Genomic DNA, 14,823 nt, shown 5'->3' on the forward strand with positions numbered 1-14,823 from the left:
GCTTTGCATTAAGAAACCTTAGACACCCCAGTTTAGAACTTCCATAGAGAATTGAGTTTGACAGCTTAGATTTGTGTCTTTCATGAACAAATGGGGGGGGGGGATGTGGCTACCCCATATTGGAATGTATTACGGGGATATTGTGGACTGCTTTTGGAATGGGACAGTAGATTATACATTTTAATTAAACCAAACAACCCTTACTTCTGCATTTCCCACTGCATATCTTTGATTGTATATTTGGCTCAGATCTGCTAAAGAGTTTTGCGCTTTGTTACTGGGTTTTTTTATTTTAGTTTTTTTGGCAGGAGGCAAGGCTGGCCTTCGTGCTTCAGATTACTGCTATCTCCCATTGATTGTCCAGCAAGGCCTGGCACATCCCCAAGGCAAAAGCATGCCACTACAAACTGTTATAAGAGTCGTAACTTGGCTGTTGCAGGGACAGTGCTTCCCTTTGTCTTCTTGTTCTTTGATCGCTGACCAAGCTGCAAACCAACTGAGGTGCAATGACTGTTCTACTGGCTGCCTTACTCTTGGTGCTGGCTCTCCTATCCTTCTGGATGGTGGCAAAAGGGAAACTGGAGCCCAAGGCAAACTACCCCAGATGCCTGCCATCCCTGCCAGTCATCGGAAGCCTCTTTCATTTTATTGGACATACCCAGTACCATCTCTTTTTCCACAGATTGCAGCAGAAGTATGGCAGCCTCTACTCCTTGTACATGGGCTCCAGTTATGTAGTAGTGGTCCACAACTATACCCATGCCAAAGAGGTGCTGCTTAAGAAAGGGAAGATCTTTGGTGGCAGACCTCGAAAGGTAAGCAAGCTACGAGTGTCTTCCTTATTTCTAAGCCATGAAATCTGGTGGGTAGAGTGGAAGAGGTGATGAAACAACCAACTGAGTATGTTCTTTTAAGCTCGTAACCAGAGGTACCACTGTATATTGTTAAGTTATGACCTGATGTCTGCAGCAGAAAACAGGGTGGTTTTAACATGAAAAGGGACATATAGGTGATGAGCGTTGAATCCTCCAACCTCTCTTCTGTGTTCAGTCATCACAGAAACATTATCCCCAGCCCAGAACAGGGTACTAGGATTGAGCTAGGCTAGAAGAAATATACCTGAAATTTACATGAATGATTGTGCATGGAAAATGAGGTGAGCAGTCATGGCTTCTCTATCACATTGCATTTTGCCTTCAGCAAAAACTGTTATAATTCTATGAACTCTTCATCTTCATGCATTTGCTCTTCAGAGCATGATACAAGTGGGCTTCTGTGCTCCTTGAACGAAAGCATCACCCATTTTGTTCCCAAGGAAGAGTTATTACTTGGGTTGCTGAGTTAACTGCAGGTTATAAATTTCTGGAACTGGTTTATTGAATAAGATTATCGATAGTACAGTATTTTCTACTCTTGTTTGCAGCAGCACTCAAGGGCTATGGCAGATTTCTTGCCGGTACCTAAGATCCTTCTAGTGGAGCTGTCAAGGACTGAAACTGGCACCTTCTGCATAAAAAGCATGTGCCTCACCACTGAGCTGTTGCCTTGCCACTCCTATGAACTTGTCTTTGTAACCCAATACAAAGAGAGAGAAAACTATCTAGAAAGCAGCAGCATGGCCAAGAAGAGGCAGATTCTTATAGGCAGTTTTCTTCAGAGGAGTTAGTTTCTGATTGAATATAACCCTGTCCTGTCCTATACTTTTCTGAACTTTAAAGGAGATGAGGTCAAGAGGCAAGTGCTTTCATGCATCTTACTTTTAGATTATACTGATTTTTCATTGAAACATTAGCCTTAGCATGACTAAGTGCTTATGATCTATACGCATTATAGACATTACACAGTAAATATTAATATTAAACTAAGTATGTAGTTTAAAGTAAATAGATGTGGATCGTGAGCTATGTGGTTCCTTTAGTACAATAAATTAATGTTTGCTGAGTTCTAGGTAGTACTTCTGCCTTTCTTTACTCAGATATAATTTGTGGCCTTAGACAAAGTGGCATGTTCATATATTTTGTTTTCCTACCTTTCTGATGTCAGGGAATCATTTAGGTTCTTCTCCTAGGATGTTGACTTTGAAGAGGGATGTGTATGTATGTATGTATGTATGTATGTATGTATGTATGCAGGGGTGTAGCAAGGGGGGCGTAGGGGGTGGACCGCCCCAGTTTCCATAATGGAGGGGGTGACAAATTATCAAGGAACAATTACTGCCCTACTAGGGTGGTTCATAAAAAACTTTTTTTTAAAAAATGCCTGCTCCAAAGGTCTTATCTTACTATACTAGGGATTATATAGCTATATATGAAATTTCATGCATATTGGTTAATATCTTGACCCTCCTCCACCAAAATAGCTGTTTACTTGGCTGTTTTCCTATGTTGTGAAGGCTGAAATTTCAGTTCAGTGGAGCACTTACTGTTCCCAACCCTACCCCTGTGGAAAGCCATCTAATTAGACTTTAATTTGATTTTGAGATGTTTTTAGGAGGTAATTTAATTATTGTTTGATTTTATACCAATGTTATGTATCTGATGTTAGCCACCCTGAGCCTGACTTCAGCCCGGGAGGGCGGGATATAAATAAAAGTTTATTATTATTATTACTTATTATTATTCCTTTGTAAGAAAATATGAAATAATGTAAAAACCATTTTTGCGGGGGGGGGGGATTATTTTAGCAGAGTTTTCATTGAAACAAATAAAAAACTTTTATTAAGTTTAAAATAAACTTCTTCATAGAAATAGATCACATATAGAATACAGGCTCTTCTCTATACTGGCACACACTCTGAGAGAAACTAGTCACCACAGTCACAGTAAGTAACTCACACAGCACTGAACAGACAGTTACAGACTAGAATGGCAGCTATGGCAGTTAGACTCCAACAGCTGTTCCTGCTCTCATGCGTCTTTGTCACATGACAACTTCGGCCCGGGAGGGCAGGATATAAATAAAAGTTTATTATTATTATTACTTGTTATTATTCCTTTGTAAGAAAATATGAAATAACGTAAAACCATTTTTTGCAGGGGGGGGGTTGAATCAATGGGGGTGTGTGACAAGAAATTTTCTGCACCGGGTACCACCTGACCTTCCTATGCCTCTGTATATGTGTATACACACACACACACACACACACACAAAATCCAACAGTAAAACTACTTGACTATGCGATAAAACAAGGTTGATTGTAGAATCTGCAGTGCTGGAATGGTTCCAGAGGTGCTTTAGGAATTATTGGTCTTGGCCTTTGAGTAATATGCAACATTTAATAACCCTTCAAAGAATTTCCCAATTTTATGACCCAGATAAATTGCTGCACCTTCTGTTTTGTCAACCTAGCAGTTCAAAAGCACGTCAAGTGCAAGTAGATAAATAGGTACTGCTCTGGCGGGAAGGTAAACTGTGTTTCCGTGCGCTGCTCTGGTTCACCAGAAGTGGCTTAGTCATGCTGGTCACATGACCTGGAAGCTGTCTGTGGACAAACGCCGGCTCCCTCAGCCTATAGAGCGAGATGAGCGCCGCAACCCCAGAGTTGTCCACGACTGGACCTAATGGTCAGGGGTCCCTTTACCTTTACGCTTTATTTCTTAAATTACACCCTCATACCTCTTCAGCATGAATGCAGGTTCCCTAATATACAGATGAAAAGGCACTAATGGTGCAGTATTATGTCTACAGTCGTACCTTGGTTTAAGAACAGCCCTGTTTCTGAACTATTCAGTTTAAGAACTCTATAAAACTGGAAGTAGTGTCCTGGTTGTGAACTTTACCTCAGTCTATGAACGGAAGTCAAATGGTGGAAGGGCACTGGCAGCAGGAGACCTCATTAGGGAAAGTGCACCTCGTTTTAAGAATGGTTTGGGTTTAAGAACAGACTTCTGGAACGGATTACCTGTAAGTTTGTAAACCAAGGTACCACTGTATTCAGAAGTAAGTTCCATTACATTCACTAGAGCTTACTTACAGCCGAATGTAGGACTGCAGCCAAAATCTGTTTTAATTCCAGGATCAAGGGATATCATCTCTTTTGTAAAAAAGAGAACAATTCTGGGGGGAAATAGTGTTTTAACATACAAAACTGGTTTGCATATATTTGCCCATTTTAAGACATAATAATTAGGGAATAACAAACCTGTATCAGTGATATTGTGAATAACTTTTCGGTCTGAAGTGGCTTTAAAAAGTAAATTTTAATCAAATGCAGAAGAATGAATCTGATGAAAATAGTTGTGTGTGTTTTTCCTCCTTCCAAGTAAACTAAAACTACAATGCTGTTAAAGTTTTCTTCTTCATTGATTCAAGGTGACAACAGACTTGCTGACTCGAAACGGGAAAGACATTGCCTTTGCCAATTACAGCCCACTCTGGAAAGTTCAGCGCAAGCTGGCACATTCTGCACTTTCCATGTTTGGAAAGGGTTCTCTGGCCCTGGAGAAAATCAGTAAGTAAACAAAGGAAATGTTGGGATTGCTGTAGTGTAAGAGAATGCCAAGAAGGGAGCTGAGGAGAGAAGATCCTAGTGATGACTCTTGTAGCCAAAACATTAGGGTAATTTGTTCCTCTTTGGCTGAATAACACTTTAAGGATTTGTTTTCAGAGCAGTGTTCATTCTCCTCCAGCCAGAGTGCATATATACACATCACCAGAATTTAGGCACACACCACAAACCCCAGGTTGATCTTAGGGAGGAATCTGTTTTTGCAGGTTGCAGCTGAAACTGGATTTATGCCATCACTCACTGATCAGTTGGTGCTTGCATCACTCTTGAAACCTCTTCCTTACCTGCCTTCTCAGAACAGATATTGAAATAGAAAAAAAGATAGTTATTTGCAAAAATGTTTTTTAAAAAGAGTTTCAAACAATTTTTTAAAGCAGATAAATTCAAGTACCTGAAAAATAAAGCAATGTGAAAGTCCACCTGAAACATGGGGGGGGGGGTTGGCGGCGCAGAGGGGTGGCAACCAAATTAAATTATGTGTGTCCATTCAGGAGTGAAGGTGCAGGGGGGAAAGAAATAGAGGAAGTCTGCACCCATTCCCAGTTCTAAGCGTATCTATACTTGCTCTGAATGTTAAGTCTGCTTCCAACCACTGGTGCAGTGTTTGGGTGCAGTTGTGTTTGGCTGCCTAAACCTTTCAAAGATAGACTTCCATCTTATAGCCACATGCTGGTTTATGCTGGAGCAACTGTGCTCTTTTGGGGAAAGAGTGAGCATTATCTTTCTAGAACTACACTTTGAATAATTTCAGGCATGCATTAGGCACCTGCAACTTTAGGAGTAGCAATCAGATTTCCTTACAAATATTTTCTTTGTACAGTATTATATATTCTTCTCATCACACAAGACTACTGGGGTTCAGGTGAATCATGGATTTGTAGTGTAATGGTGTGTTTTTTGTTTTTGTTTGTAAGAGCCTGTATTATATAATGTGAAAAGGTCTAACAGAATACAAATAATCTCAAAGAGCAACAAAAAATAAACATAAAGCAGGATGTCCCAGTTGAATAACTATAGGAAACACATGATCACTGGAACAAAGAAAATTAGATATAATGTACTGGACCATATCCCTTCTAGGCATGCCCCTATGACCCCCTAATATATTGCAGCCAATCTTTGGGGTCAATTAAGAAGAAAACTCTTTGCAGGTAGGAGCAGCTATGATTCTGATTGTCTTCTATATGTATATTTCTCAGCCTGCATCAGATTGGAAGTATCATATGGGAGAAAAAGGGAGCAGGAAGGAGACTGTACAAAATTCTTAGTACAGTGCATTGTCTTGTTTTGTCCTTTACTGTCACTTAGTGGTGGTGGTCAGAACTTACTTGCAGTGTGGCCAAAGAAATACTGTCTCTTTCTGTTAAAAAAAAAAGTAAAACAAGAATAGACAAGATCTCAAATTATACTGTGCATGTCAGGAACAATGGAATAGCTACCCAGACAGCAAGGATTCTTAATAAGGGAAGTAGTGTAGTCATTTCTGAGGGGCGTGGTGCCCCAATGATTGGGGGGGGGAGGGAAGTAGTGTAGTCACTTCAGAAAGATGATGACCTCCCGATAAAGCCATTAGCAAGTTTGTGGAGGAAATAGCTCTGAACCCTTGTCTCCTATGTGGAACCAGCATTCTTATCTACTGGATTACCCTGTCTATTTCAAAGTTGCCCCATCTCCAAATCTGGGTTGCCAATGTGTTTCAGTTTCATCCTTTTCATCTTTACTCATAACCACCTTCTTCTAGCTCCTAAAGGTTTTTCACATCCCTTCATGCATCTCTTCTTTTAGTCTGTCAAGAAGCAGCTACTTTGTGTGAACTTCTGAGTGCTAAACAGGATTCGCCCCTGGACATGGCACCTGAACTGGCACGTGCTGTTACTAATGTGGTGTGCACCCTCTGCTTTAACTCATCCTACAAGCGTGGAGACCCTGAGTTTGAGTCCATGCTCCAATATAGCCAAGGCATTGTGGATACTGTAGCCAAGGAGAGCATGTTGGATATCTTCCCATGGCTTCAGGTGAGAGCTGGTGGGAAGGGCTAGCAACTAACTAACACATATTCACCTGATTTGCCGCCATTTATTAAGAGAGGTTGAGGAGAGAGGGCTAGATAGTCTTTTAGGATAGAAGATATAGATAGATAGATAGATAGATAGATAGATAGATAGATAGAACAAGTTATTCAATGGGCAATAGCATATAGATCAGCTGACCTACAATTCTATGTGAGGGAGGGGTGAAATCACTTTGTGTTCATTGAACAGAATGTGTTCTTTGGCTGGGCAAAATCCATAGTTACTTGTTTCAATAGGATATATTTGATGCAGATATTCTGTACTTCCATGTGCATGCACATCATATCAATCTTTGCAATGGATAGAAAGTCAGAATAGAGACCCATAAGGTTTTACTGGAAGAGAAATCATACTAACTTATACAGGGATTTTGAGGCATGTGCAGGATGCCAGAAGCATCTAGTCAGATCACAGTCTACATTGCACGGAACAGATCTGTCTGCTTCATAAACCTTAGTGGCAGGGATTAACACAGGAGTTCTGGAGAGGGGATTATTTTCTGCAGACAGGAAAGGAATTGTCATTATGGTTGTTTCTTTCTCCAGTTCTTTCGCAATAAAGACTTGGTACTGCTGAGGAAGTGTGTGGAAGCAAGAGATCAGCTCCTACAGCAGAAGTTTGCAAAACATAAAGTAAGTAGAATACACTTAATATTATTGTTGTTATTAATTAATTAACTAACTAACTAACTAACTAACTAACTAACTGTCCTTCACCCTAAGGTCCCAGGGTGGGTTACAACAATTAAAACACAATATTAAAAACACTTAAAAATAACTTACACACACAGAAGTAAGGTGGGTCCTAAAAATATGCACCTCAAGTGTCAAAAGCCAGGGTAAAGAGATGCATAGCAAACCCAGAAAAAGAGAGAAAGTTGTTTCATGGAGATGGAAGGATCTGTGGATAAAAGCAATGAGCATCATAGCAAAGATGAAAATGGTACTCCAATATGAATCACAATTAGAACACAATTTTGGATGATGAGAGAAACGGGAAGGAGAGAAAGATGTGTGCATAAAGAAGGATCCTGCTTCAAGACTCTTAATTCTTACCTTCTCCCACCTTTTTAACATTAGGCACACAAGTGGGAAGAAGCCTCAGTTCTGGTGCTCTCAGTCACCAGATTTCCTAAACCAGGAAGATGGGATGTTGGCACAGTAAGAAATGCTAAAGTGGACAGAGCACATAGAACAGAAAGATCCTACATGCTTTGCTGTCATGTCCTCCGAAGCCCAGTCATTTAAGAAGAAATACAATATTTCATTTGTGAACCACAATCTTTCTCAGAATGGTTCACAACAATACCAATCAGATTCATGGGCAAACCATATTACCCTCACTATAACAGATCTGGAATATCAGGTGCTGTTAGTGGTATCAACAATGTAATTGTGTGGCCTGGCTCTGCTCCCCAAAAGATGGTGATGGCAAAGTAGAAATACTAGACAGCAGCTTCTTTTATTTAAAATATGTATATTCTGCCTTTCCTCATAAGAGTTCAAAGCATTACTGTGTCCCTCATGTCAAGACAGTGGTTATACTTTTGGGGTTAGCTGTGGAAAAGCCAGTTTCAAATACTTGCTCAGCTTTGATTAATGTTCAGGGTAGCCTAGGGCACTAATCTACCTCACAGGTTTATTCTTGTTGTGAAACTAAAAAATGCTACTCTGAGCTTCTCACCTCCATAAAAGCCAAAGTCACTTTTCATAGTGACTGAGATTCATTTATTCATTTTACTTACGGTCAGAAATCAGGGCTGGTCCAAGAAACTCCCAGGTATAAGGCAGTATATAAACAACAAGAACAACAAACAAGAAGAAGAAGAATGATCAGGCTGCAATGCTAGGCACATACCAGAGAGTAAGTGCTATTGAGCTCAGTGGGACATACTTCTCAATAGACATACGGAGTCTTGCAGTGTAAGGCTCAATTTACAATAAACAAATAAAACACTCTTCATGTTCCCTAAAATAATTGCTGGCTGCTGAACCATTACAGTGTTAATTACTTCCAAGCTAATAGGCTTTGCATGACAGGACTGCAGCCATTAGATATATAAAAAAAACCTAATGTATACTAACTTGCCCATTTCAAGATACTTTTGCCCGGGTTCCAAAATGTTATATGGATCTCAACAGAATTTATTTCAAGCTAGTGGGCATATAGTCACAGCTTCATGATTTTAAAACAATATTTGTATTTTATATTTTATTTCCCTCTTACGTGTTTTGGGGGAGGTCTGACAGTGGCAGTGGCTGGCAGCTGGCATTATTAACTGTTCTTAAAGACCACTGACAACAGTTGTTTTGGGGGTTGGGGGTAGGTAGATGATGGTGTAGACCTTAAATTGTCGCTCAATCTTAGCCCACAGTTGCTTTTATCTTCTACCCAGGAAATGTTCAGCAATGAGGATTCCGCCAATGATTTAATAGACGTACTCCTGAGAGCCAAACTCAACATGGAAAACAACAATAGTCATCTGTTGCCTGGGCAGGAGCTGACGGATGACCACCTGCTCATGACAGTGGCTGACATCTTTGGAGCTGGTGTGGAGACAACCACAACTGTGTTGAAGTGGATTGTACTCTATCTCCTGCACTACCCAGAGGTACAGCTGAATTCCTGGGGATTCTTGACAGTGTGTTATGTGAACAAGACAGAGAAGAGTAGCATAAAGTGCAATCCTATGCAGGTTCAAACCCCACGTTGATTCCTGCATTGCAGGGAGTTGGGCTAAATGACCCTCATGGTACCTTCCAACCCTACAATTCTATGAAACAGTCGATATCATCTAATGCAAACAAGTCAGGATGAATGCTCAATTAATAGGTCAGTTGGAAGTAGGGATGGGGGAGAATTTTGATGCAGTTCTCATTTAAAGGTGAACCTATCTAATTCACACTTTGAGAAACAGTATGTGAACCAAAAGAAAGCCATCCTTCAAAATTAACACTTTGCTGAATTATGCAATGCAGTTCTCCTGCCAAGTAATGGGTACCAAAAGTGCATATACTAGGATAAAGTATACATATAAATACATGTATTAATTAAAATAACACAGAAAAATTCATTATATTTGGGGGGAGGAATTGCTTTGCAAAAAATGTATATTTGGGCAAAATTGTATACAAAAATGTACACCTTGTGCGAAATTTGTGCTAAAATGCTGATGAATTTTCATGAGGACTTTAAAAAGAAATCACAAATGGATGTGGAACTGAATTTAAAATGAGAAACTGAGAGAAACTGAAATTGACAGATTTTCTCATTCCCATCTGGAAGTGACCTGTCTTCATGGGACTGCACCATTTTTAGAGGCATGGAGAGGGGGAATCACCCAATCCACATACTGACACACCACATACAGTAATTAAAAATGGCCCCTTTGTGGCAGCATATGTTCTAGCCAAACAAGCAATACCATAGCTTCCCGCACCCCTCTGTTAGCACACAAGGTCTTGGTAAATGGGAGGTGGAAAAGCTGTTATCCACTAGTGGTGTAGTTTCTCACACCTACTGCGTGAGCAAAGGAATTAATACAATAAGCCCTATTTCAAAAGTACTTGAAGAGGCAGTAGCTTTCTTTCCACTGTTGAGTCGCCCAACTGTAAGAAAAAGGGTGAGGCCGACAGTTAAAGAAATTAGGGGAAGAAGAGAGCTGAATTGCAGACTTCCTAAGCTCCTGCTCTCGTTGTCTGATTTGTCTAACTCTTCCACACTTCCCAGGTGCAGCAAAAGATCCAAGAGGAACTGGATCAGAAACTTGGCTTTAACAGATATCCTCAGCTTGATGACCGGCAGCACTTGCCTTATTTGGACGCTACCATTAGTGAAACTCTGCGCATCCGGCCTGTAGCTCCACTCCTTATCCCACATGAGGCACTGGAAGATACCAGGTAAAGTCCATTTCCAAAAGTGAGATCTGCTGCAAAGCTGAGGTGCGGAAGGAGACATAAGGGCATCAGTAAGAGGAAGCCACTGATGGGCTTTGTCTTTCTGCAGCATTGGGGAATACGACATTCCTAAGGGAGCTCACGTTGTGATTAACCTGTGGTCCATTCACCATGATGAGAAAGAGTGGGACAAGCCAGGGGAATTTAATCCAGGTGAGTATGCCACACTGCCTCCTGGCATGTGTGTGTGTGTGTGTGTGTGTGTGTGTGTGTGCTGCTTAAATTCCCTTTTTGTCTGGGCAAGGTGGATTTTCAACACACTTTTTCTATTCCTTTTCCAGCCCAGTAACTGAAACTGCCTTGGTCACATCTCTGGTGGGCTAGGGACAAAGGTGAAAACTGTTTCCTAGTTCTGCTGGATCTCTCAGCTGCCTTTGATATCATCAACCATGACATCCTTCTGGAGCTGGGGGCACTGTTATATAGTGGTTCCGCTCCTTCCTCCTGGGCCGTGTCCAGAAAGTGGTGTTGGGGGATGAGTGTTCAGAACTCTGGGCTCTCACTTGTGAAGTGCCTCAGGGCTCAATCCTCTCCCTCATGCTTTTTAACATCCACATGAAGCTGCTGAAGAGATCATCAAGGGGTTTGGGCTGGGTGTTCATCAGTATGTGGATGATACCCAGCTCTAGCTCTCTTTTAAATCAGAACCAGTGAAGGTGGTGAATGTCCTGTGTGAATGTCTGGCAGCTGGTGGATAGATGGCAGCTAACAGATTGAGGTTGAACCCTGACAAGACAGAACTACTGTTTTGGGGGGACAGGGGGCTGGTAGGTGTGGGGGACTCCCTGGTCCTGTGTTATAGAATTACTGTCCACAGGCACATTTGGGAAGGGTCTGTAGCAGATGTCAAGAGCCTTCGGCCCTCCAAATATTTGTTTATTTCAACACTTTGTATACTGCTTGATCACAGCAATACCTAAGCGGCATACCGGAGGACCATTATAATAAGACTAAAAATGAGTTAAAATAATAAAATAAGAATTCATTCAGAAAGCCTGCTGGAATAATTAAAAATGTCTTCAGTAAGTGTCCAAAGTGCAACAGGAAGACAGGAATTCCACAAAACAGGGCCCACAGTACTGAATGTACAAGCCATGCATCTGAGCCATGAGGAACCACTAAAAGTGACTCCTTAGTGCCTGAGCAGGGATATAAGGGATCAGGTACGAGGTATTCTGGACCTAACTTGTTAAGGGGATCATTAAAAAATACAAGAACCATGAACATGATCTGGTAGCATAGGAACTACAACTCCCATCAGCCTTAGCAAGCATGGCCAAGGACCAGGGATGATGGGAGTTATAACCCAGAAACATCTGGAGGGTCAAAGTTTCCCTTCATCTGGTCTATAGAGATATTCCAGCCAAGTTCATGTATGATATCAGTTTATGTTTTATTTATGTTTTCTGGGGTATGTTTATGTGTGTTCTTCCTCCCACACAGGACGTTTCCTGGATAAGGATGGGAAGAGAATCGCCTCTCCCTCACCCAGTTATCTTCCCTTTGGAGCTGGTATCCGGGTTTGTTTGGGAGAAGTCCTGGCCAAGATGGAGCTGTTCATCTTTATAGCTTGGACCTTGCAGAGATTCACACTCAGCGTCCCTCAAGGCCACACACTGCCTGAACCAGAGGGGAAATTTGGAGTTGTGCTTCAAGTACCAAAGTTCAAAGTGAAGGCCACACTGCGGGAAGCTTGGAAGGACAAAGTAAGAGATGAGTGACGTTATTTGGCTCTCAAACAGCCTCCCTAAATGGAAAGAGACCAAAAATTACTTCAGCTGGATCAGTAAAAGGTTTACTGGATAAATGTGTCAAGAAGGGGAAGTAAACTGCTTGGTAAAGGACACGAGCCACTATTCACATAGTAGAATATATTAGGCACATTGGACAAAGGCAGAAAGGACACCACAGTTCATAAGAAACTTTTTCTTGACATCGAAAGTTGCATCTTCTTCCATCTCTCCCTCAGACTCCAGTTGAATAACTGAGAATGCAGTGTTTTGCATGGCAGAGCAGTGACAACTCTGAAGTTTCTCTAAACAAAGAGGTCACCCCACTTGTCTCTCATTGCTGGACTCCTGTCATTAACCTATACAGTTAATTTTCTTTCAGTGATCTTAACCTGTGGAACACAGCTTACCCATTTAGATATGTACTTTGCCCCTTCTGTGTCCTCCCATTCTTTTTCTTTTTTCTTTGGTGCCGCCATTGACCTTAGCACAGGATCCTCAAATGCTTGTGCTGAAATATCTAGTCATGATTAGTTAGGAAATCAACAGACACCAGCCAAAGCACTAGCACAACAAATTAGGGAAAGCCCTGGTTCGAGAAGAGCATGCATAAAACCAGGACAGAGCACTGCAAAACCATTGTCATGGGTCTTATATAACTTAACTATAGAGGCAGATGGGAATACTGTGATGTCTCTGTTGCTTGCCAGTACCTATGGACATCAGCAAAAAATCCACAACCTTGAATGCAACCCATTTTATGTCCTGGTACTTTCTGTAGAGAGGGGAGAACATGAGCTGTCCAATGATGGGATTAAAATAGCTTTAGGAAGTGTGTTGGAAGAAAAGCAAAACTGGTTGGTTCTTATCTAGGGTGAGCGCAGGCAGAAACTGTGGATATAACATCAGATTATAAGGGGGTTACTTCAAGGAAGAAAATTAGCTCTCATTTAAAGCCAGGGTATAGTTAGGGAGGTCTAATCAGCTGGCTTTATAAAAGAATTGTATTTGCAGTGGGTGAGAAGAGCAACGGCCTCATACCTCAGCTGGAGTCTGTTCACAGCATGTATTTGTTCAAAACTGAGGCCTATGCAGTTCAGGAGAGTTAAGGAATCTGTGTCTTCCGGATGTTGATGGACTACAAGCCCTATCCCTAGTCATTGGCCATTCTGGGTGGGACTGATGGGAGTTGGAGTCTGGAAGGCCATGTTACCTATTATTGCAGTAAAAGCCTTCTGCTACAAGGATAGGGCTTCCTCAGATTTATATGGCTATTGACTTGTATTACTACAGAGAAGAAGCCAGAAACTAATTTCACCCACTTCCAAATCTGGTACAGCTTACTTCCACCCCACTATATCCTCCCTCTAGAAATGCCATTGAGTTTAGTTACTTACATCCTATTTCTCTCATATACGGCTTTTCTTCCACCCACATATTTTTGATTTTCCACCTGGTGTTATGCTCAATACAACTGCCAAAAGGGTTTTTTCTTTTCTTTTTCTTTTTCTAATTTGCTTTTCTGTTTTATCATATCATCAACGCATACTGTGTTACAGTCAGACACAGGACAATTGTAAAAAAGAAAAAAAAATTAACATATATATACAACACATATATATGAATAATAATGGTAACATACCTTCTTCCTTCAGTTTATTTGACTCTTATAAACCTTAGTTTTTACTCCCCTTCCACTTTTTCCTTGGTTTCCTAACTGCTATCTTTTCAACTGCTTTTTCTTACTCTACTAAGTTGTTTTCAGTACCTTATATTATCCCATGTTGTATTTTTATATTTTTCCAAATAATCTATATATAATGTCCAGTCTTCTTTTAAATTCTTATAATCTTTATTTCTTAATCTATTTGTCAGGCTGGCAAATTCTATATATTCTAATATTTCAAGGTGCCATTCTTCTCTTGATAGTACTGCATCTGTTCTCTACTTTTGTGCTATCAGATTTCGGCAGCTGTGGTCACATACATCCATAGAATAATCTGATTTTTTGGGGGGAGGGAGATTTCTGTTATTATTCCCAGAAGGAAAGCTTCTGGGTTTTTGCGATACGTTTTTAAAACATTTTCTTAAGTTTGTTGTACACCATCTCCCAGAATTCTTTTATTATTCTACAAAACCATCATGAATGGTAAAATGTATCAGCTGTTTCTTTGCACTTCCAACATAGGTCACTTTTTGATGTAGACATTTTGGCTAGTTTGCTTGCACCTGTGGGTAATTTTTAAGTAGTTCTTTTTTAATGCTTAACTAGCAGTGAATTTTAAGTTTGTTTTCCACAATTGTTCCCACAGGTTCAAATCAATATTATGACCCACATCTTGTGCCCATTGATCACAGATGATTTTACAAATTCTTCTTTCGTTTCCCAATCAAGTAATATCCTAAACATTTTAGATAAATTTTTAACTCTAAATCTTACTATTTCTTTTTCAAATTTTGATGGTTTTTCCGTGAATCCCAATTTCTTATATACCTTAAATTTTGAATTGATTTGGTGATAATTTAGCCAGTCCAACACGTACTCTTTAATCTCTTCA

General features: G+C 40.5%; 1 protein-coding gene across 1 annotated transcript; it reads left to right on the forward strand.

The window, feature by feature from the left end:
• The first annotated feature begins 465 nt into the window (after positions 1–465).
• On the forward strand, positions 466–12,688 carry LOC117047048 (steroid 17-alpha-hydroxylase/17,20 lyase). Its single transcript, XM_033149776.1, has 8 exons — positions 466–815; positions 4,312–4,450; positions 6,293–6,522; positions 7,125–7,211; positions 8,975–9,190; positions 10,309–10,478; positions 10,585–10,688; positions 11,979–12,688. Exons 1-8 carry the CDS (start codon positions 507–509, stop codon positions 12,254–12,256), a joined length of 1,533 nt encoding a protein of 510 aa, XP_033005667.1. The 5' UTR covers positions 466–506; the 3' UTR covers positions 12,257–12,688.
• Positions 12,689–14,823: the final 2,135 nt, after the last annotated feature.

The sequence above is a fragment of the Lacerta agilis genome, chromosome 5, assembly GCF_009819535.1.
Source record: "Lacerta agilis isolate rLacAgi1 chromosome 5, rLacAgi1.pri, whole genome shotgun sequence".
Taxonomy (NCBI): domain Eukaryota; kingdom Metazoa; phylum Chordata; class Lepidosauria; order Squamata; family Lacertidae; genus Lacerta; species Lacerta agilis.

What these genes read in the sequence shown, in the direction of transcription:
- LOC117047048 (XM_033149776.1), top strand. Translation starts at nt 507, where the DNA reads ATGACTGTTCTACTGGCTGCCTTACTCTTGGTGCTGGCTCTCCTATCC. An exon ending in ATATCTTCCCATGGCTTCAG is followed by an intron (nt 6,523 to 7,124) that starts GTGAGAGCTGGT and finishes TTCTTTCTCCAG; the next exon opens with TTCTTTCGCAATAAAGACTT. An exon ending in ATCTCCTGCACTACCCAGAG is followed by an intron (nt 9,191 to 10,308) that starts GTACAGCTGAAT and finishes CACACTTCCCAG; the next exon opens with GTGCAGCAAAAGATCCAAGA.